The sequence below is a fragment of the Drosophila melanogaster genome, chromosome 2L (assembly GCF_000001215.4).
Source record: "Drosophila melanogaster chromosome 2L".
Taxonomy (NCBI): domain Eukaryota; kingdom Metazoa; phylum Arthropoda; class Insecta; order Diptera; family Drosophilidae; genus Drosophila; species Drosophila melanogaster.
Genome location: NT_033779.5, coordinates 18,968,883 through 18,987,481, shown reverse-complemented (window position 1 = coordinate 18,987,481; position 18,599 = coordinate 18,968,883). Strand labels below are relative to the sequence as shown.

The following is an 18,599-nucleotide window of genomic DNA, read 5'->3' as shown; positions in this document are numbered from 1 at the left end:
GTAAAATTTGAAACCGTCTGTTCATCAGCTAGCTTTAAATAATGATTATATACATTATTAGTAACAGAATGAATTAAAAAAATTGTAAGGTATATATATTGCCTCGAAATTCAGCTGACTTTGGTATTTGTCAGCACACGGTCACTCGAAAAATGCCGCCGCGCCCGCTGGTATATTTGAACGCTCGTGTCACGGTCGCACTTTCATTCGTCTCTCAGCGTTCAGAAGATTCGGTAGTCGCGGCGGTCGAAGCGGAACACCAGTTGTCCAATAAGAAAGCCAATTTGCAGCAAAAAAAAAAAAAAAGACCGGCAATTCAAACGCACCTTGCAACTGTTTTTTCAAAGCCAAAAAAGGACTCAGGGCCACTCCCCACGACAAAAGCTTACGTGCAACGAGTCCGTGTGTGTTTTCCTGGCGCATCGCCGCATTTGTGTGTGTATCCGGACATCTCTTTTACGGTCCTTTTTGCGTGGGTGTGCCAAAAGGAAGAGAGAGTGAGAAGGCAGCAGAAAAGGGCAGAAAGGGAAATTCCAGCACACTAAAAAGCGAGTCAACAAGGAGCGACACAATGTCCGTTTCCTCGAACGCCTCATCCGCCTCCAACAAGGACAGCGTGGACAGCCCCAGCAGCACCACCAACACGGACAGCTCCGAGCTGACGCACATCCTCAATCGGCGCCAGGAGATCATGGAGTCCCAGGAGGCGGGCATCGAGGTGCGTCGCACCTACAAAGTGGTCAACGTCTACACCGACTTCCCCGAGTTCTCCCGTAACCAGATCAAGGACTACCAGAAGACCTTCAATACGTAAGTGAAGGCCGCCGAGCAATATTTACTTTTGTCCAGAGCCACTTTAAGGCGCAATATAAATTATATTAATATGGCGAAAAGGAAGCCAACATTTTGTTTATTGTTTTTGAAAACACCTGAGCAAAATCCGTTGCAATAATAATAGTTTATGATAAGTAACGATCATCTCTAGATTATTAAATAAATACAGTGTACTAGACACACTTGTATACATTACAAACGTTTGTAAATGTATATCTATTACACAAGATAATTCAAAAACAGAAATCAGTTTGCAAAACTATTTTAGGGCTTTCAATTTGCGCCAACCTTTACACTCCTTTCACCTGCAACGGCCACTTTCCCAGGCATCTCACCGCATTTGCGTCTCATTAAATGGCAACATAAAACTCATGCGCCTAATGATCATTTAAATTGCATTTACTGCAGCCCCTCCTGCAGCCAACCCACCCCTCCCCTGCCCCCCTGGGCAATGGGGCATGACTCACAAGTACTTGCGGAGAAGTTTTGTCACAGTCACTGGCTTATTCCCAAGTCGTGCTCCCGTCGCGCGGATCATGAGTCAAAAGTGGTTTTCTGCCCCAACACTTTCAGGCGGATTCAATTATCACACCACAGTCGAGCTCCCCTAAGTGCAATTTCTGTTAGCAAAAGCCAATCTTAAATATCGGTAATTCCGTTCAAAGTCATCATTCGATTATAGTGGCAAGGAAAAAGCTTATCCCACGTTAATACTCGTAATTCATTGAAACATTCTTTATTTATCTCTAAGGTTCTAATGCTCGACCTTAAGACTTAATAGCACCCATAGCGGTTATCGAGGTTCCCTTGTATTTGTTTACGGTTTTGCATTACCACCCGACAAAGCCAACTGTCGTCAGATGGGCCACCTTGCGAACGAAATGTGTTCCGAGGCTCTCCTTTCCCAGTTTCCTAGTCTTGTGGTGGATCGTTTTAGTGATAGCCCATCTTGGGTTTCGCTCAATCAACCGCAGCTGTATTGCGCAATGCCTTGTTAGATTAAATCTCTAGAATTGTTATTTAAATTCAAGTAGTTGGCACGTAGGGTTGTCTAGGCTGATAAGATATCTCGGTTTCATCCGAGCTGATTAGCGGAGAATCGCCAAGCACCTGTCACCTCTCCTAAGCGATTCAGTTCTTTACTCAGCTAAGGTGAGGCTGAATCACTAGGCAATTAAAAAATTATAATGAGAATTCATTATAATTAGCACGCTTAAGATAGTAACTGATTTCGCTTGTCTGTATCACTGGCCAGCTAAATAGGCAGTTAGTTAAAGTTTTCTTAAGCCTTCTTATTGGCTCCTCCCCAAAAATCAGTTCCTATGCATGTAGGCCAAAGTTTTGAGCTCTGAAAAATTGTCCAAACGTAAAAAGCCTGCATTACGGCAATGCGAACGTGTTCTGCAATTGTAAAGCAATGCACAGGCAGCAAAAAAGATAAAAACCAGAAAGAAAAACTCCAGGCAGTCTGGGAAATACTGGGTGCATGTGCCACAAATGGCAGACAGACAAGAGACTTTTGGTCTGCGATTAGCTAATGTGGTGGGTTACGTACATCTGTACGTACATATATGGATTATAAGATTCGATTTGGCCAGAAAACAGTTGTGCTTTGATTATACAATTGTCAATTTTGGGTCACCAATGGAGGAAATACAAAAGTACGCATACTCGCAAGCAGAAGTTATCAACTAGAATCTTAAAATGTATTTGTTCAATTTGCCGATGCGATGGACAGCTTTCATTTATTCAAGAATTGAATACGGCATTTTCACGATATTTGTAAAAAAATCCATATTTAAAGGATTTCCAAAGCTGATGCGACATATAGAATAGAATATCATACAATGTCATAACAGCAAGTTCTTAAAAAAGTTTTAATACATTGTATTTTAGTCTCGACGAACATGACAACGTTACAAGACGCAAACAAATTTTACATGAGGATTCACTCGTAGACTTACTCACGTACTTTATTCAATTATCTCCGTAGACTTTAGTACTTTTTTCAAGCCGACCAAATGTCAGCAGACATTTACCCCGGGTGGCTTGATCTTCTTGGTTTATTTTTGCGGTCGGAACTTTAAAGAAATAATAATAACAAAACCGAAAAAGCGCAAAACCGGCTGAAGTAGCGCCTTTGTGCCGGGCCATTTGGCATTTCCAGTCACGTTGGATCGTCCGGCAACTTAAAGTGATGTGCTAAACTGGCAAGTTTAAAGCGCTCAAACCCGATCGGATTTAATTAAAACATGAGATATATTCGAGAATCGAAAGCAAAACGCCGCCTGAGTCACGCAATAAATTCGTTTTACAAAGCAATTTGTATAAACAATTCGCCACTGATTCAGCCGAGCGAGCGGATTTCTGCGAACATGCCGTCCGATAATCAAAGTAAATGCAAATGTAAACAAATTCGTTTTAAGACGTCAGAGTTTCAGAGGAAGCCAGTGCTGCCTCTCTCAAACTTCCCAAAAAGATAAGGTCCAGATAGTCTACTGACCAAGCAGGGCTTTCAAGGGTATACTATATTTACTAGATTTATACTGTGTTATATACACATATGTATACAGTTTGTGGCCTAACCTATTATCGCTCACGCAATGTATTACGATATCTTTGTAGTTTCTTGTAGTTTCCTTGTTGTTTTTCCTCGCAATACGCCATTTTCCGCACGGATGTCTGCTGAAATTCAGAGATATACAACGGCTCTAACTTCCGGGAGGCGATAAACAGCAGAATTATATCGATTATAGCAGCTTATGGCGTCGCGAGTCTGTCAAATTTAATCAAAGCGGGTAGTTCTTTGCATTTATTGAGATTTAAATGTAGCTACATCGCCTGTTTGCAAAGTTGATAGGCAAAAATCCATGGCAAACTGGAAAAACAACCACCAAAGAATCACTTACGTTTTACATTGTAGTTACAATTGATTCAGTTCTGCATAAAGGTTTTTATCAGATACAGTGTTTACTCATTTGGTAGTATTTCGATTGCGCATGCTATATTTTCGAATAAAAACGCGTTACTCATTTAACAAATACAGTGCGCATATAAAATGTATTAGTCAGTACTTTGCAATGTTTTTATTAATATCTTTGCTTTTAAATTTCTCCATATATTGACATCAATGAGAAACACTAAAATGTCCTACACCATCTATCTATCTATCAGCATTATTTTGATTTTGACGTAACAATGAGTAAAAGCCTATTTAATACAAGCAGTCTATGAATGCACCACCACAACTTTGCTAAATAGATAGAACCTTTTTCTCCCAGAGATGGCAAATATGGCAAAAGCTTTCAATTAGGCAGTGACCACTGTGGGCGTAAGGCGCTTTGTGCTTCCCCTCAGTTTTCCGTTGGGGGTGCTATTAATGCCAATGGCACTCGTACCGTTGGCTATCGTCGCTCTGGTTACAGTTTGCATTTCGAGTTCATGGACAAAAGCAACGTACTCGTACGCACTTTACAATGGGGTTGGAATCCGTTTCTGTGGGGACTTTTGTGGAGGTGAACCTTTAATTAAGTTGCCATTGCCACCACAACGCCCATTATCACTCGGGCATAACCCCTTGACTGGACTGCCCCTCCTGCACTTGTGTACATGCGAATTATTTATTGCGAGGGTTGCTTTGCAGTCCAGGACTTGTGCGTTCTTAGAGAGCTTTCTCCTCGTCCAAATGCATATTTGCATTCGCCTAGGTTCATTGACACCAATTCGGTTGTTTGCAAATGCTGTTTGCATGCCTGCTCTGTGGGTTCGGTAATCTGCGGCGATGGAAAGCGGGTTTCCCTGTGGCAATCGATAGTGCTGCATTATCGCACACCCATTCACATTTCCGGCTGCAGCCTCCACTCGTAATTATTTCCGCGCACATGTGCCCGACCTTTTCGCATTTGGCCAAAAATCACGAGTAGCGAAGTGTAGTTGTGGAATTGCATCCAGCTGGCGACGGGCAGTCTGGCATGTCCACAAAACACGCCAAAGAAAACGCAATAATAAAAAAAAAAAAGAAAAACCAAATTGACGTACAGTAAACTAGCTGACAAAGGAGAGCCAATGACACAGTGGGACCCCCGCCTCGCGTCCATCGACGCTTCATTGTGCGTATTGTGATTGCATTTTATGCGATTTTGTGCGGTTGCGGCACAAGTTTGGGCACTAAACTAGCATAGAGTTAAAACTAATAGCTAAATAAAGAAATAAAAGATTTTCTAGGATATAATATATAATGTCAAGAAAGGATTTCTTCTATTCTTCCATAAAAGCTAATTAAAAACATTTAAACAAGCATTATTGACAAAGCTCAGTAGTATTTTATCACACCACATTGCAGTGCTATTAGATTGGCCACGAGTGTGTCAGCATACGTAGAGTGGCAACTACTGCATTATTGTCGAGTGTTGTACACTCAATTGAGGAAATATCAAATTATGTGCGAGCCAGTGGCGCATCATCACCACTCATCGTCCAGCCATTGTGGTGACCCCGACTTGCTGCAATTAGTCACTGTATTTGTACATTGTCCAGTTTGTTTGTTTGATTTACTTCTGCGGCGATAAGGAGAACTCAATGCTGTGCTGCTGTTTCTGGCTTCCTGCAGCAACTAAAAATAATCTGAGATGCGACCCACGCAACGCTTCTTTTCCCGCTTCCCGTCGTCTTGGCTTGCTCCAATTTCGAAATGTCAAAATGTGGCGGGTTTATTTCGGGAATACCATGCCCATTTCATGAACCATTTGAAATGGATGGGAAAGACCCCCATTGGAAGTGAGAATAGTCGTCAAGGAAGGGTTAAATACAGATATATAATTACTATAGTTGCTGTATGAAATACCACAGACGCTAAATAGCTGCTCTAAACACAACTTCCACAGCCGCTTGCCAGTCGTGTCTTTTATTGATTTACAATTTTACATACCTGTGTTTGCGCAGGCCATGTGCACAGGTGCATGTTTGGTTTCGAAACAGAAAACATCCATTCGATCCATACGATCCAGGCCATTCAACATTCGACGTCGGTCGAAATAAACAAGCGCGATTGTGTATGCAAGACATTGTCTTTGAACACTTTTCGCTTCGAATCGGCCACAATAGATGTGGCTATAATGATGAAACCCGCCCTATGAAGACGCACGGTGCATTTTAAGCGTATTTTAACCGTTACCGCAAAGTTCAAGAACTCAACGCTCTTCCAACTGCAGACGCGTCGCAGTTTGGATCGCAGTAGCAAACCCTTTGGCATTAGCCCACATCGAGGGCACAAGAACTCCATTCACAATGGAGCTGCAGTGCGAGGCAGTTGGCTGCTAATAGCGAAAACCACTGTTCAATCTAGTAATCGCAACTCAGTTGCATTTGATACAGTAATGGGTTAAGTATTAACTCTTTTGGCAAAAGAAATATATACAAGTGTTTATTTATATTTGCACTTAGAAGCTATTTGGAAAATCTTTCTAAACCCGCATGTTCACATATTTAGAATGGGAAAAAATGTGGGATTTGTTGTAAACATAAATGATTGCTATTATCTTAACCGCAATTGTTAACAAAGTGCCCGGCGAAGTACATGCATAGACAAATTTACGATGCAAATTGCGGCAGGCATAAACGGCAACACCAATAACAATGGCCAGCTGACCCCGTTATTTGTTGAACTGTGCACGAAAAAAACGATAAAGAAAATCGCATGTATATATAGCATAGAGCATATAGCATATAGCATATGGCCCTGCTACAACAACAACAACAACAACATTAGAAGCTCCGACCACATGCAATGGGGCAGAAAGATGTACATTCACACGAACACCCCCGAAAACCTCGGAGTGTGAAGTTGCACGATTCATTGGTACGAAAACAATCAATACAAATTAGGCTAAATCCGAAGGGGAGGCTGTGGGTTGAGGCAGGAACGGATGATGTTGCCCCACACAAAAAAACAGCAGGTGCTCGAAAAATATACACAGGAAAACGAATTGGAATCTAATAATATAAAATGAAATTCTTACTTACTAGTAACATTTAAAGTGGGTATTTAGGAACAGTTACATTTAGTTTTGAATCAAGTACCTTACATATATACAAAATATCAACACCCCTTAGGTTCTTTTACTAATTAGTAACTTGATAAATCATAAAAGATTTAAAAGTGTATTCACTAATAAGTTCTTGAAGGTAATATCATCTGCTATTCCTCTGCTATCTGTTGCCGTCGTCCCACCCACGTGAATACCCCCTGTAGTTGCTGCTAAATTGATAGAATATGATTTAATAAACACAAGCGGCGTCTTGTTTAATTGAATGGAGCAGTTGGAGTCTGTTGTGATTACCGAGACCGAAACGAAACGAAAGCCAGACAACGACACCTTGATTAATTCGAAAGAAAATAATAACGAAAGCAAGAAAACGGCGGGCGAAAAGCAAAAGTGCCTCCAATTGTCACATTGACGCAACTCGAAGTTGAAGAAAAGAGTGCAATTGGAGTTAATTAAAGAGGCGATAGCGTAACACTGGCCGTCGTTAATTGCCCAACTGGGATGGTGGCATTGATGGTAATGGTGACACCTAGCCATCATCGCAGACACGCCTGAGATGATACAATTTTCATTGCATCGCGGCTAATTACTTTCACTCGCCTTCTTTTGCCGCAAAATCATGAAAGCACGCAATTTGTCGATATGGATTCAATTATTAATGAAACGAAAGCGAAACTTCCATTGCTCGGCGGCTGTAATCTAATAGATACTATTTCGTCATTAGGTGGCGGCTTCTAGGCGAGCGAGAAATCGAAACTGAAAGTTGCGACTATTGGATAACATCAAGGTGTACACACACATGTGGCGGCCGATCGTGGGTAATGGGTATATATTGTCATATGAAGTGGCTGCTTCCTTTTGCTGATCGTATTTTTAGCAAGAGCTCTAACTAGTTTAACTAGTTTCAGCTGGCGATGATCATCATAAGCAGCAGCATCCTTCGCCTAGCTCGCAAGGTCGCTGGTTTGGAGCCTGTGCAACTAGTTTCCGCCACTTTGGATGCTGTTGCTCGTGTGGCAAGTGTGGCTCATCTGCCGCCCGCAGCAACACGCGATTTATTCAGACGACAGCGCGTGCTTCTTGCGTTTTCTCTTTTAATATATTACACAATTATATAGTAAATGGGCTTTATTTACATTTCCATCGCTATTTCCTGCCCACACTTTGGCGGAAGTTTGAACTCTTGACTCGCCAATTTTGGTCGTCGAACTGGCGATAAATGGCGAACGGGAATCGTGAGGGAAATTCTCCAAAATCAAGTTGTGCACGATGTATCTGTTTATTAGCCAAAATATAGGAGTTAATGCTTTTTTTAAACTCTGACAAAAACAGCTTAGGATCAACAATGTTTGCAATTCCCATCAATTCAATTAGAATACTAAGGCAAAGCACTCTGCTTCTTTTATAGAGTCACAAAACAATTAAAAACCATATTTAATATTTTGATATTAATATGTTCTGTTACCGATATGATAATCTCCACATTAACCGAAGAAATTTGACCCTACACGCTGTCGTGTAGATTATGGGTCTATTCCTGGGTGCTATTAATGTGCCCGCCGCTGTTGTTTGCAAATTTAGCATGAAATTGGGTTGGCCGCCGACCATAATTCCCTGCCACCCACCATATTCGCAGACATCGTGCCACGCGACCTTTGACGCCAGTGCACCCACGTTTGCATTATCGATTGCTAATCCCCGACATTGGGAGTCTCGTGTCTTGCGGTTGGTCAATGACCAGCGGCAAATGTGCTCACTCTCACCCTTCCCCTTTTTTTCGATTCCCAGAGTGCTGACTAATTGATTTGCATCTGTTTACCTTTCGCTTTTCCAGATACGATACGGCTCGTGATGGCTTCTTGGACCTGCAGGAGCTGAAGTTCATGATGGAGAAGCTGGGCGCTCCGCAAACCCATCTGGGACTCAAGCAGATGATTGCCGAGGTGGACGAGGATAACGATGGCAAGATTTCATTCCGAGAGTTCTTGCTGATCTTCAGGAAGGCCCAGGCCGGGGAACTGGACTCCGATTCTGGGCTGAATCAGCTGGCCCGCCTCACGGAGGTCGATGTGGAGCAGGTGGGAGTGAGCGGAGCCAAGAACTTCTTCGAGGCGAAAATTGAGCAACAGCTGCGGACGAACAAGTTCCACGACGAGATTCGGGCGGAGCAGGAGGAGCGCCGGCGAGAGGAGGAGGAGCGGGCCCAGCGGCGTCAGCAGTTCCAGCAGCGGGCAGCGATCTTCCAGTAGAGGACTTAGGTTCGCCCTTAGTCTAGCGAGTAATTATCTGGCGTAGGTTAATCGAATGTGGAACTAATCCCGGGAGAAGAGGATACGCTTCGTACAAGCATTTTTCAAGCATCACATACTCTAATTATATTCATACTTATCGCCCCATACATATAAAAACTCGATTTGCTGGCAAAAACATCTTGGGAATTGAATGTTATCTTTGACTAATGTTTGTTTTGGATCTTTGAAGTACCCATCACAACTTATCAAGTAACAAAATATAACGTTCAATTTCTAATATATATTTTTTTAAAACCAACCAAACTGAGCCACTCTAGCCAGGGACATATGCATACATACGTACATTAATAACGATCATACCAAAAGCGTATTTATAGTTAACCTTTAGTTAAGTTTAAAATGTTTTAGATTAAGAACTACTTTATTGTTTGGTGTTGCGCAAAATTTCATTGTTGAATTACGTTTATCCTTGAGGGTTCTCCAAAATGTATGCTTTTTACTTTATGATTTTGTACTTTTAGTGCCATTTTTATGTTCTTCGTTTTAGTTTTGTTAAAAATAAAATTGATAGTTATATTAAGCAAATAAACTTGTGAAATTCAACCTTCTTTGTATATACTAATCCTATGTTGGCAGTCAATCTTAGTTTTTTGCTTGGATCAGCCTAAAGTAAAACAATAAGTTTCGATTCAGTATTTCACGTTTAAAGTTAGCGATTTAAGCAATACTAATGCGTTAAATACGAATACACAAGAAAATACACGTACTTTTAGAGAACGTTTACTACAAACTTATACTGCAATTTAAATAAATAAATGTATATAATACAAAATATTTAAGATCGCCTTTAGTTTTCCCCCTTTCAACCTTTTCAAAAATGTTGTTCCGATTTGCGAAACCTCGTTCCTGCTCAATGAAGCGTCGGTTTAATTAGGTTAAATTACTTATTGTAAGTAACCTTGACTAGCGCCAATTTCATTCCCGCTGCGAACCCTTCATCACCTTGCGTGCCGTACTGGAAGACCACCAACTAAGTACCCCATAGAGTGACTAGGCTTAATGCATTTAGTGCATCGAGATTCAGATCATCTGTGGAAAGAAAATTGTAGTGGCGTGTTATCGCACATTGTTTTTTAGAAAACAAATTGGTTTTACCTCCAAGATTATAGCATTTGCTTGAGTAAATACCATTTCCTTGTCCAATCGTGAGTCATCTCCAGGGCTTCCTGTTACTCCCCGGCAGCTGGACCTTTTCGCAGGGAATGCCTGCACCTCAGCATATCGCATTTCAGGGCGTAGCGATGCTGGCAAACCGGACACTCATGCGGCTTGAGCTGCAGGTGGTAGCCCTTAATGTGTTGAGACAATCCGTTGCGTCGCTTGAAGACCCGCTCACAGATGCCGCACTTGTGTTGCCGCTCCGTCGAGTGGGTGATGTTATGCTGGCGTAGTCCGTTGAGCGAACCGAATGATTTTTTACAAATATTACACTCAAATACTTGGGTGGGCGTAACTTTCTTTTTCGAATTCATTGCCGTCTGCACCTTAGTTTTGGATTTTTTGGGCCTGCAATTGAGTTCATGACGACGATACAGGCGCCAGTGGGCAAAGGCGATGGCCTGGCAGTGGCGACACTTGAAGCTCTGAAGGCGCCGATGGTTTTTGAGCGACAACGATTGACATATGTATCGCATATGCTGGCGAAGACCCAAGCGGGATCGAAAAAACTTTAGGCAACCAGAACAGCGTCCTGAAAAATTGGGTATTAACTTTACAAAGTGTGCTTTCTGACGACGGTGGTGGTGTAAGTTCTTAAACTTTGAAAATCCCTTCCTGCACATCCGGCACACATAGGTTTTTCTGTGCACCTTCCTTGGTGACTTCAGTTTTTTGCATTTCAGCTGCAACTTACGATACCTGTTAGCCAGTTTAGCGTAGCTAGCAGTCACTGCAACCAGTTGAGGATCAGGTGCGGGTGCTGACAGTTGAGTGGCTGTCGGTATAAGGTCTTTGTGATGCAGGAAACTACTCTGCATATCTAGTATATCAATCTTTTTCCTAGGTTGCTTGGATACAGGACTATTATGCCACTCCAACGGCCAGTATTCGGATTGTTCAGTGGCCACAAGACCTCTGTTGCTTTCCATTTTCATTGGAGGGTTCATGGTTAAGCTGGGAAGGCATATATTCATCGGAGGAACACTAACCATGGGAGTGGAATTACTGTGACTGTGTGCATAATGCTGATTTAAGCTATCTATTGTTATAAATTTGGCAGTGCACAAAGTGCAGTTGTGAAGCCGAAAAGCCGCTGAGGATTCGACCACACTATCGTTAAGTACCACGATGTTGGGTTTGATCGACGTGGGAGGAGCAGGCTGTGGCAGCAGCTCGCAGATCATTGGGTTAGGTATCTGGCTTACATTGGTCACAATGGGCTTGCATGAGCGCGGTTCGGGGGCCGAGGGAGGGTCTATATTATCCTGAAGAGGAGGGGGATCAGCAGGCGGAGGAGCTGCGTCTGGCGCAGCATCCGTTCCCTCCACCTTTTCCGTTTTGTACTGATGCGGGGGTAGTTGCCACTCCTCCTTCGCATAATTGTGCTCTTCGGTTAGGAGTTCGTTTTGCAGCATTTCATTAGCCGTTCTTCCAGGCTGTAGTCTCTCCGACTGTCCCACATCCGCATCGTCTGGAATATTGATAAACGGATCGTCCAGATTGATTATCTCCATGATATCACAATTGTTGATAATGTCTTGGGCATTTAGCATAGGGAACTCGCAGAACTGAAACTTTTGTTCAGTTTCTTCCTGATCGCAGCCATCGTCCTGCTCCAAACCCATGTCCAGTTCATCAGGAAAAAGATTGTCCAAGCTCTCGCAGGCCTCCTGTTTCACACGAACCAAGGGTTCCTGTTTGATTTTCAGTTGTCGGCGGTATTTTCTTTGCAATTCACTCTGCGCCAACATCACCACATCGATGAACTGGGAAAAGCGCTCCAATTGGAGGCAGCACTCCTGGCATATTTCCTTGGGCAAGGTGTCGTCCTGAAGAATCTGTAGCGTAGGAAAGCACTTCTGGATCATGCCAAAGAGCTCAAAACTCTTGTCAAACGAGGAGCAATTGATGGCCGAGGAACCACAAAAGCGGCAAGTGGCTTTAACACCTGTTGCTGCTGATTCGGCGGCACTAGAAAGAGTTTGCTTGTGCGTTGGCCTATTGCTTGGGGACACCTGTTCCAAGTGCCCACTCATGGAGTCATCTTCCGAAACCCTAATTGATGGCACAGCATTTTTCTTAAGCGTTTTCCGATTATTGCTGCAATTAAAGTCCTCATCACCAAAGTGCCGACTGCACAGCGCACTCCATTTTGAGGGCATCCACTGAGCACTCCTCTGGGTAAATTCCTTCCATTTCTGTAGAAGATCCTTCCGTTTGAATGGAAATCTTTGGGAGAATAGAAGCTATAGTGTAATCTTGTCAATTGAAAATCAACTCACTTACCTGTGAAATGAAATGCTGCCCGCGTGCACATACTTATGGCTGCAATTTATCACGGCGCAGTGGGCGGGCATCTTAAGGTATTTATGGTACAATAATTTGTAATAATTTGCAAATTTCTGTTGTTTACATCTGTGAGCTAGCTGTTGTTTGCTAAATCAGCTGGTTTTGTTTTGCTTCTGAAGTGTTCAGTGTTGGAAAATGCGTCTCACATATTGTTGATAGCGGTCTTTTTTCTTGCAGTTCTGAATTAATAACGAAACTTTATTCATTTGTGTTTGCTATCAAATACGACCAAATATAATGGGATTCCGTATCGAATAAAAGCAAATTTAGGGTTAAAATTATATGTTTGTTTCTTGTAAATACTTTTTAGTCGAGTAATCAGCATGATCGTATAACCTGAAATATTTAAAATGAAATAAAAATTTTAATATTGTTAGATTACAGAAAATTTGCAAAATGGCAGCTGGGCACATTAAATCTTATCAACAAACCGAACAGCTGACACACACGTCCTTACCCAACCACCCCCTTTCAAAAATAATCCGTCACACTTATCAATTAGCGCGTTTATGATCGCCCCTCGGCCCCACAAATCGCCCAGATGCTCGGCCCGTGAGCATATTTATTTTCTCTCGCCCCACGGAAAACTTCCACGGGCTTCAGTCTGTCGATTCGCTCGAAAGCGCGCTGTACGCACAAGTTGGCGGAGGAGAAGGCAAGGTCAAGCAAGGTCTTTCTTTTCGGGTTGGTAAATAATCTAAATTCTACGTGCGTGCGCGGGTGGTGAAAGCATAAAAGAAAGAGAAATGGCTCAGGTGCGACTGCTGGTACAGGGACTTCGGCGTAGCCTACTCAATGTGGGCGTGGCCGCGCCCAACGAATCCACAGCGACCCACAAAAGATCGCAGCACAGCTCGTCGAGCTGCGGGTAAGTCTCTTGAGATTACGATAGGGTTCTCTCATTTTCGGGGGTGTTCCGATCCTAAGAATCTTTTCACTGTTTGCAGAATATCATTTAGGTGTTCCAAATGAGCTAAGTAAGCTTCTTTTCATTTAGAATGCGCTTTTAAAATCATGTTTAGTTAAGCAATGTATATTCTATTTACTTTTGTATTCTTAATTGCATAGCATAGTCTTTTCACTGCAATCTGCAGCCTTTATCTTACTTATTAGTTCCCAAGATCTCGACGTTCTTGCGGTCTGACAGTCGATGAACATATTGATATGGCTAGATCGACTTGACTGATGATCCTAATCAAAAACGTGCCCGCACACTCTTTACTCTAACGGATATACAAACATCTTTCTAACTTTTAAAAACTTTAGAAGTCTTAAGTTTATTTAATTTTTGAGGCTGTTAGCTGATATGTTTTGTATTCCCTCAGAGATTATGATCTGGTTGTCGTTGGTGGTGGCATCGTCGGCGCCGCATCTGCCCGGGAGATTGTCCTGCGCCATCCATCCCTCAAAGTGGCTGTCCTGGAGAAGGAGTGCAAGCTGGCAAAGCACCAGAGCGGCCACAACTCCGGCGTCATCCATGCTGGCATCTACTATAAGCCTGGAACCCTGAAAGCCCGCCTTTGCGTGGAGGGCATGCATTTGGCCTACGCTTATCTGGATGAAAAAAAGATCCCGTACAAGAAAACCGGGAAGCTAATTGTGGCCACGGATGAGAAAGAAGTGAAGCTGCTGAAGGATTTGGAGAAGCGTGGCATTGCCAACAACGTACCGGATCTGCGAATGATCGAAGGCAGCGAGATTCAGGAGATCGAACCCTACTGCCAGGGAGTGATGGCGCTCCACAGTCCGCACACTGGTATCGTTGACTGGGGATTGGTTACCGAGCATTATGGTCAGGATTTCAAACAGTGCGGTGGTGATATCTACCTGGACTTCAATGTCAGCAAGTTTACCGAGACCAAGGAGGGCACCGACTACCCAGTGACCATCCATGGCGCTAAGCCCGGTCAAACGGTTCGTACCAAGAACGTATTAACCTGTGGCGGTTTGCAATCCGACCTGCTGGCTGAGAAGACTGGATGCCCCAGAGACCCCCGCATCGTGCCTTTCCGTGGAGAGTATCTGCTGCTGACCAAGGAAAAACAGCATATGGTCAAGGGTAATATTTATCCGGTGCCGGATCCACGTTTCCCCTTCCTGGGAGTTCACTTTACGCCGCGAATGGACGGATCTATCTGGCTGGGACCAAATGCCGTTCTGGCTCTGAAACGCGAAGGTTACACGTAAGTCTTCTTAGAGCTCATATTTAAACTTGTCTGACACTTCACTTCTTCCAGCTGGGGTGACATTAATCTTTTCGAGCTTTTCGACGCCCTGCGCTATCCGGGCTTCGTAAAGATGGCGAGCAAGTACATCGGTTTCGGACTCAGCGAGATGTCCAAATCGTGGTTCATTAACCTGCAGATCAAGGCGTTGCAGAAGTACATCCCGGATATTACGGAGTACGATATCCAGCGTGGTCCCGCTGGAGTACGTGCCCAAGCAATGGATCTGGATGGCAATCTGGTGGACGATTTTGTTTTCGATCGCGGACAAGGATCGGGAGCGCTAGCCAAGCGAGTGCTTCACTGCAGAAACGCCCCATCGCCGGGCGCTACTAGTAGCTTGGCCATTGCCAAGATGATCGCAGACAAGATCGAGAATGAGTTCTCTATCGGCAAGTGATGCCTCTATCCCAAATAATGTAACCAAAGTCCAAAACTAAGTCCTATTTTCTGTTCTGCCTTTATGTCAGTAATGTCTGTACTGATTCGCCACTATCGCATTTCTTTTCGAAACTGTAATATTGATCTATTGTGTATAAAACAAAATTAAAACTTGTGTAGGTTTCTAAGATAGCCTTTAATTCAGTTCCAGTATATGTCGGTTTCTTCTTTGAGGTGAATCATCGTCCTTAATGCCCAACACCTTAATCTGCTTCTGTAATGATTTCTCCTCCAAGGCAGATTGTATCAGTTTTGTGCACTTTTTGTTTAAAATTTTCAGACCGTTTGCAGCATGCTGACGCATTTGAGGATCACAGGATTCATCCGCTTCAATCGCTTTTAAAAGGCGATAAATGGGGAGTAACATTTCCTGGTAATCCAGAAGGTTCTCCATGCCGTTTAATAGTTCAGCTAAGACCAGGACTGCTGCACGCTTAGAGGGAACATATCCTCCGGTGGTTAATTCGCTATTAACAAGTTGGAGTAACTCGTGGAAGAAGTTCTGCACTTGAAAGGCCAAAAGGCGACAAAGCTGGGCAAGATTGGCAAAGGCTGACATCCGGAATTCGTGAACAGGAGACCGGGAGCCGTACATGAAGCAGTTGAGAAGAACAGCCTTGTATCGAAAGCAAAGAGGACCTGGATGGGATTAGTATGAAAGTTTAGGAGTTATTCTTAGCTGTGTAGAACATTGCTTACCCAACTCCTGAGCGACTTTCAGAATAGCTTCACCCACTACGAGGCGGTAGTCTAAGTGAGCCGTCTCTGATAGGTACTCATCACTCAATTTGTCCAGCACATCGGACTCCATCACATGAACAAGCGACACAAAGAGCCGAACACAATTTAAGAAGGTGTAGGATTCCTTATCCTTGAGAGTGGTCAGGGCTAACGCTATGATAAGTTGACCCTGCGCTAAGGTAGCAGGATCTCTTTTTTTCAGCAAATCAATCATCATCTGAATTCCATACACTTGCATGTGGGATTGTTTTTCCTCTATCAAGGACCGAGCTCTTTGAAAAGGTTGTATTTTAACAGCCTCACTTGGTCGCCATGCGCCGTGAATTATTGTAAGCAATGATTTTACAGATTGCTGGATAAGAGGGTTGGAAGATCGAGTACCCAACAGGTGCAATTGTTCTTTCAGTTCCTTACAGGCCTCTGAAAGTTGAATATTCTCACTGCCCTCAAGAATTTCCTGCAAGAGGTTTAGAACGAGAAGTAGGATCTGATCCGTGGTATCTTGCTCTCTAGATCGGTGGACAAGCAAGTCTTTTAGTATATGTAGAAGCTCCTTGGTATGTTGTGATAGCTGAGCTCTTAATGGTTGGTGGGCTACCATTTGGTTTAAAGCAATGAGCAAATCTAGCTTCAGTTGATATTTGGAGTGCAGAAAGTCTTTGAGCTCTGCTTCTGATGAAATAAAATCTACGCTGGCTGAAGATTTATCATTTATCTGTTTAGCTATGAAGCCCAGAAGAGAGAGGAAAACTTTGCAGGTGAGGGAATGATGAGAGCTTGATGTGAGTAGACCGGGCAATATTCTGCCCATATCGTGATCTGCTAGATGATCTTTGTGAGCTACTTTAACCTGAATTTGAGTTGTGTTCATGGAAGGCAGGATTATAATGCGTGGGTTTAAACACTTCCAAGGAGGTTCCTTCTCAATTTCCCATTTAAACAGCTTCTGGAGTATCGCAGGTAATTCGTTTTTCATTTCTCTGTTGTCCAGACAACGCAAAATAATGGCAGAAATCTGCGATGACGCCGGTAATTCCATTGGAAGGCCATCGTAGAGTTGGAGCAGCAAAGGAAGGTAGGGAACGAGTAGATTACTGGGTAAGCAAGCTACGGTTGAAGAACAAAAGAGATGCTGCCATAAGAGAATGCGATTGCACAGTTCCTGGTGATCCATTAAGATAAGGCCATTAATAATGTCTTCTGGGTTACAAAGCGTTTCCCAGTGTTTGAATAATATTTCTTTTATCAGCTTTTGATTTGTATCACTTAAATCGTAAAGTCTTCTGAGCGATAGGACACCGGCGCACATTTTGTCCGCATTCTGCAGATAGAACTTACAATATTCTAGCACCTGGAGAACCATCTTCTCTTGCGCTAACTGAGAAAATCCTTTTCTGGCCACAATACTAGCCACAATTTCCGCATTTCTGGAAGAATTCACATTGGGATTTTGATGCAGGGCCTCAACAAGACTAGCAAATCCTTGGGGTAAGTGAAGCTTTCCTAAGAGTTGACGGTGCAATAATTGGGCCAGAGTTGGGCAGAGAGTCGTAGCTTTAAAAAGCAAGATGTTGCGAAAGAAATCTGCTTTGGATTCATATTGCCAGAGGTAGGCTATAGCCTTATCCAGCAGTGGAGAGTCTTGCTGCACACGTAGACTCACAATGGCCGCCAGTAGATCCCTTTGCACCAGCTCCATCGAGTTGGCTATGTGGTATTGTCGAATATGCAGTAGATTAATAAAGAACTGAATGCTTAGAAGCATCAATGAAAAGTTAGCTTTGATTTTCCCCTGAGCCTCACAAAAGATGGGCGACTTGTAGAAATCCTCATGTAGCTGGCATCGAAGCGAGTAATATGATAATTCTTGGGAAGCCTGGATACACAATTTCAGGTGCGCTACCGAAATAAGATCCTCCTTGGCGTCGCTGTGGAAATTAATGTTCCTCATGATCGAATGTAGCACATGTTGCAATCTTATTATATAGCATATAGTACGATCCGAATCGGGATCAATACTAGATTCGTGATCGTCTGTTAACTGATATTCCAGGCACAGCTCATGCAATTGCTGACCAATCTCGAGTTTAGCATATTTTTCCAAAATTCGCAGGTTGATTTCCAAGGCTTCGGCAGTCCCTGAGTTATTCGCCGTATTTGCTGTCGAAATATTAGTATTAGGGATACTACAATTATTATATGATGTTAACCAATTTACCTAGAGCTTTACTAAACCTTAAACTCTCTAGAAGAGCAAAGTACTTGGCCGTATTTATCATTGTTATCCCAGCAAACTACAATTTTGCGAATTTAGCGACCATTTGCTAGAGATGCTTGTTTACAATTGCACCAGCACAATCGATAACATATTGATAAGGGAAACACGATGTTGGCAGCATAGCTAATTAAAACTGCGCGATAGTTTAATGCAACTGTAGCTATATGTTTTATTGAAAGTAGAACCATATTATCTTTTTAAATTGGATCAAATTACA

At 43.0% G+C, this 18,599-nt stretch overlaps 4 protein-coding genes across 8 annotated transcripts, besides 1 other annotated feature; 2 read left to right on the top strand and 2 right to left on the bottom strand.

The window, feature by feature from the left end:
• The first annotated feature begins 201 nt into the window (after positions 1–201).
• Swip-1 (Swiprosin-1) lies at positions 202–9,963 on the top strand. Of its 2 annotated transcripts, none has more exons than NM_001299150.1 (2): positions 202–810; positions 8,713–9,963. In NM_001299150.1, the coding sequence occupies exons 1-2, from the start codon at positions 572–574 to the stop codon at positions 9,125–9,127; spliced, it is 654 nt and encodes a 217-aa protein (NP_001286079.1). In that variant the 5' UTR covers positions 202–571; the 3' UTR covers positions 9,128–9,963. The 2 variants fall into 2 exon arrangements, with proteins under 2 accessions (NP_001286079.1, NP_609925.1); NM_136081.3 differs by having other exon boundaries at positions 8,713–9,731.
• On the bottom strand, positions 9,295–12,772 carry CG10431 (uncharacterized protein). Of its 2 annotated transcripts, none has more exons than NM_136080.3 (3): positions 12,635–12,772; positions 10,286–12,577; positions 9,295–10,219 (listed from the first exon to the last, which is right to left on the bottom strand). In NM_136080.3, exons 1-2 carry the CDS (start codon positions 12,703–12,705, stop codon positions 10,360–10,362), a joined length of 2,289 nt encoding a protein of 762 aa, NP_609924.2. In that variant the 5' UTR covers positions 12,706–12,772; the 3' UTR covers positions 9,295–10,219; positions 10,286–10,359. The 2 variants fall into 2 exon arrangements, with proteins under 2 accessions (NP_609924.2, NP_001286078.1); NM_001299149.1 differs by having other exon boundaries at positions 9,980–10,219.
• A 261-nt stretch (positions 12,773–13,033) lies between these two features.
• Positions 13,034–15,489, top strand: L2HGDH (L-2-hydroxyglutarate dehydrogenase). 3 transcript variants are annotated; one of them, NM_136079.3, is made up of 3 exons: positions 13,034–13,565; positions 14,023–14,880; positions 14,935–15,489. In NM_136079.3, the coding sequence occupies exons 1-3, from the start codon at positions 13,444–13,446 to the stop codon at positions 15,320–15,322; spliced, it is 1,368 nt and encodes a 455-aa protein (NP_609923.2). In that variant the 5' UTR covers positions 13,034–13,443; the 3' UTR covers positions 15,323–15,489. The 3 variants fall into 3 exon arrangements, with proteins under 3 accessions (NP_609923.2, NP_001286077.1, NP_001286076.1); NM_001299148.1 differs by having other exon boundaries at positions 13,109–13,565; NM_001299147.1 differs by having other exon boundaries at positions 13,294–13,565.
• Positions 13,783–13,899: a mobile genetic element.
• Positions 15,478–18,454, bottom strand: Tango6 (Transport and Golgi organization 6). Its single transcript, NM_136078.4, has 3 exons — positions 18,323–18,454; positions 16,063–18,264; positions 15,478–16,002 (listed from the first exon to the last, which is right to left on the bottom strand). The coding sequence occupies exons 1-3, from the start codon at positions 18,381–18,383 to the stop codon at positions 15,500–15,502; spliced, it is 2,766 nt and encodes a 921-aa protein (NP_609922.2). The 5' UTR covers positions 18,384–18,454; the 3' UTR covers positions 15,478–15,499.
• Between the last annotated feature and the right edge of the window lie 145 nt (positions 18,455–18,599).

What these genes read in the sequence shown, in the direction of transcription:
- Swip-1 (NM_001299150.1), top strand. Translation starts at nt 572, where the DNA reads ATGTCCGTTTCCTCGAACGCCTCATCCGCCTCCAACAAGGACAGCGTG. An exon ending in TACCAGAAGACCTTCAATAC is followed by an intron (nt 811 to 8,712) that starts GTAAGTGAAGGC and finishes TCGCTTTTCCAG; the next exon opens with ATACGATACGGCTCGTGATG.
- CG10431 (NM_136080.3), bottom strand. Translation starts at nt 12,705, where the DNA reads ATGCCCGCCCACTGCGCCGTGATAAATTGCAGCCATAAGTATGTGCAC. An exon ending in GGCAGCATTTCATTTCACAG is followed by an intron (nt 12,578 to 12,634) that starts GTAAGTGAGTTG and finishes ATTCTCCCAAAG; the next exon opens with ATTTCCATTCAAACGGAAGG.
- L2HGDH (NM_136079.3), top strand. Translation starts at nt 13,444, where the DNA reads ATGGCTCAGGTGCGACTGCTGGTACAGGGACTTCGGCGTAGCCTACTC. An exon ending in CACAGCTCGTCGAGCTGCGG is followed by an intron (nt 13,566 to 14,022) that starts GTAAGTCTCTTG and finishes GTATTCCCTCAG; the next exon opens with AGATTATGATCTGGTTGTCG. An exon ending in CTGAAACGCGAAGGTTACAC is followed by an intron (nt 14,881 to 14,934) that starts GTAAGTCTTCTT and finishes CACTTCTTCCAG; the next exon opens with CTGGGGTGACATTAATCTTT.
- Tango6 (NM_136078.4), bottom strand. Translation starts at nt 18,383, where the DNA reads ATGATAAATACGGCCAAGTACTTTGCTCTTCTAGAGAGTTTAAGGTTT. An exon ending in AAGGTTTAGTAAAGCTCTAG is followed by an intron (nt 18,265 to 18,322) that starts GTAAATTGGTTA and finishes ATATTTCGACAG; the next exon opens with CAAATACGGCGAATAACTCA. An exon ending in GAAAGTCGCTCAGGAGTTGG is followed by an intron (nt 16,003 to 16,062) that starts GTAAGCAATGTT and finishes AATCCCATCCAG; the next exon opens with GTCCTCTTTGCTTTCGATAC.